Consider the following 1,021-nt stretch of genomic DNA (forward strand, 5'->3'; position numbering starts at 1 on the left):
TAGAAACCCGTGGTGGGCAGAGCACAGATAGCCTATTGTGTAGCTTTGTGCATAAATTCAAACAAACAAACAAATATCTAATACAATGAATTCAAACATGAAAAAACGCAGTATACGTCGTTTCTCAGTGCTGTTTAGACTAACATTTAGTTAAATAGAATGGATTTTGATAAAAAAGTATAGCTACAAAGTAAAACACGCTTTTAATGTTTGAACTAAAAAAAAGAACTAATATATTTGTAATGCTACTGTTATCTATCATGTGTTTATGAGTGCTTAAAACAATACTGAAAAACTTAAACCATAAATGGCCATCGTTTCTAATTTGCACTATTTCTGAAATAGGTAATGTTTTCCCATTTGCAGGAGATTCAATTGTAGTTAAACAAATGATTAATATATGTTCATATACGAATAGTTCAAGAACAATAATAAAATATTAATATCTGTATTATAAACTGCAGGTTATGCAGAATACAGAAACAAGAGAAATCCATAGGTCTTCAAATTTCAAGAAACTTCTAGGAGAATCAACGATAATGGCAATTCAGGTATCATATATTTATCAGTTTAGAGTAGCATTTAAAACAACACCAATAATACCCACAGTAGATTTAAAAAAACCATAATTAATACCAACAGTAGATTATAAAACATCATTGATACTAACAGTAGCTTTTAAAACTATATTATCAATACCCCAGTACCTTTTAAAACTACATCATTAATACCCACAGTAAATTTTAAAACATCATAAATACCCCAGTAGATTTTAAATAACTTCATTAATATCCAGAGTAGATTTTAAAACAAAATCATTAATATACAAATTCCCATTTAAAACAACATAATTAATAATTAAAACAACACAATTAATAAAGACAGTAGCTTTTAAAACAGCATCATCAAAATCCACAGTACCTATTAAAACAACATCATAAATACCCTAAGTATCTTTTAAAAAAACATCATTATAATCCACAGTAGCTGCAAATATAACACCATTAATACCCACAGTAGC

At 27.7% G+C, this 1,021-nt stretch overlaps 1 protein-coding gene across 1 annotated transcript in view; it reads left to right on the forward strand.

Annotated features, from left to right (window-relative positions):
• The window catches only part of LOC111087508, a gene marked incomplete at its 3' end in the record, with an annotated part of 28,611 nt that extends 28,060 nt beyond the window's left edge, over window positions 1-551 (forward strand). The window contains exon 6 of the mRNA XM_022394361.1: window positions 465-551. Coding sequence (XP_022250069.1) covers window positions 465-551 — 87 coding nt within the window. The remainder of the gene's footprint in view (window positions 1-464) is intronic.
• Between the last annotated feature and the right edge of the window lie 470 nt (window positions 552-1,021).

The sequence above is a fragment of the Limulus polyphemus genome, unplaced genomic scaffold (assembly GCF_000517525.1).
Source record: "Limulus polyphemus unplaced genomic scaffold, Limulus_polyphemus-2.1.2 Scaffold2238, whole genome shotgun sequence".
Classification (NCBI taxonomy): domain Eukaryota; kingdom Metazoa; phylum Arthropoda; class Merostomata; order Xiphosura; family Limulidae; genus Limulus; species Limulus polyphemus.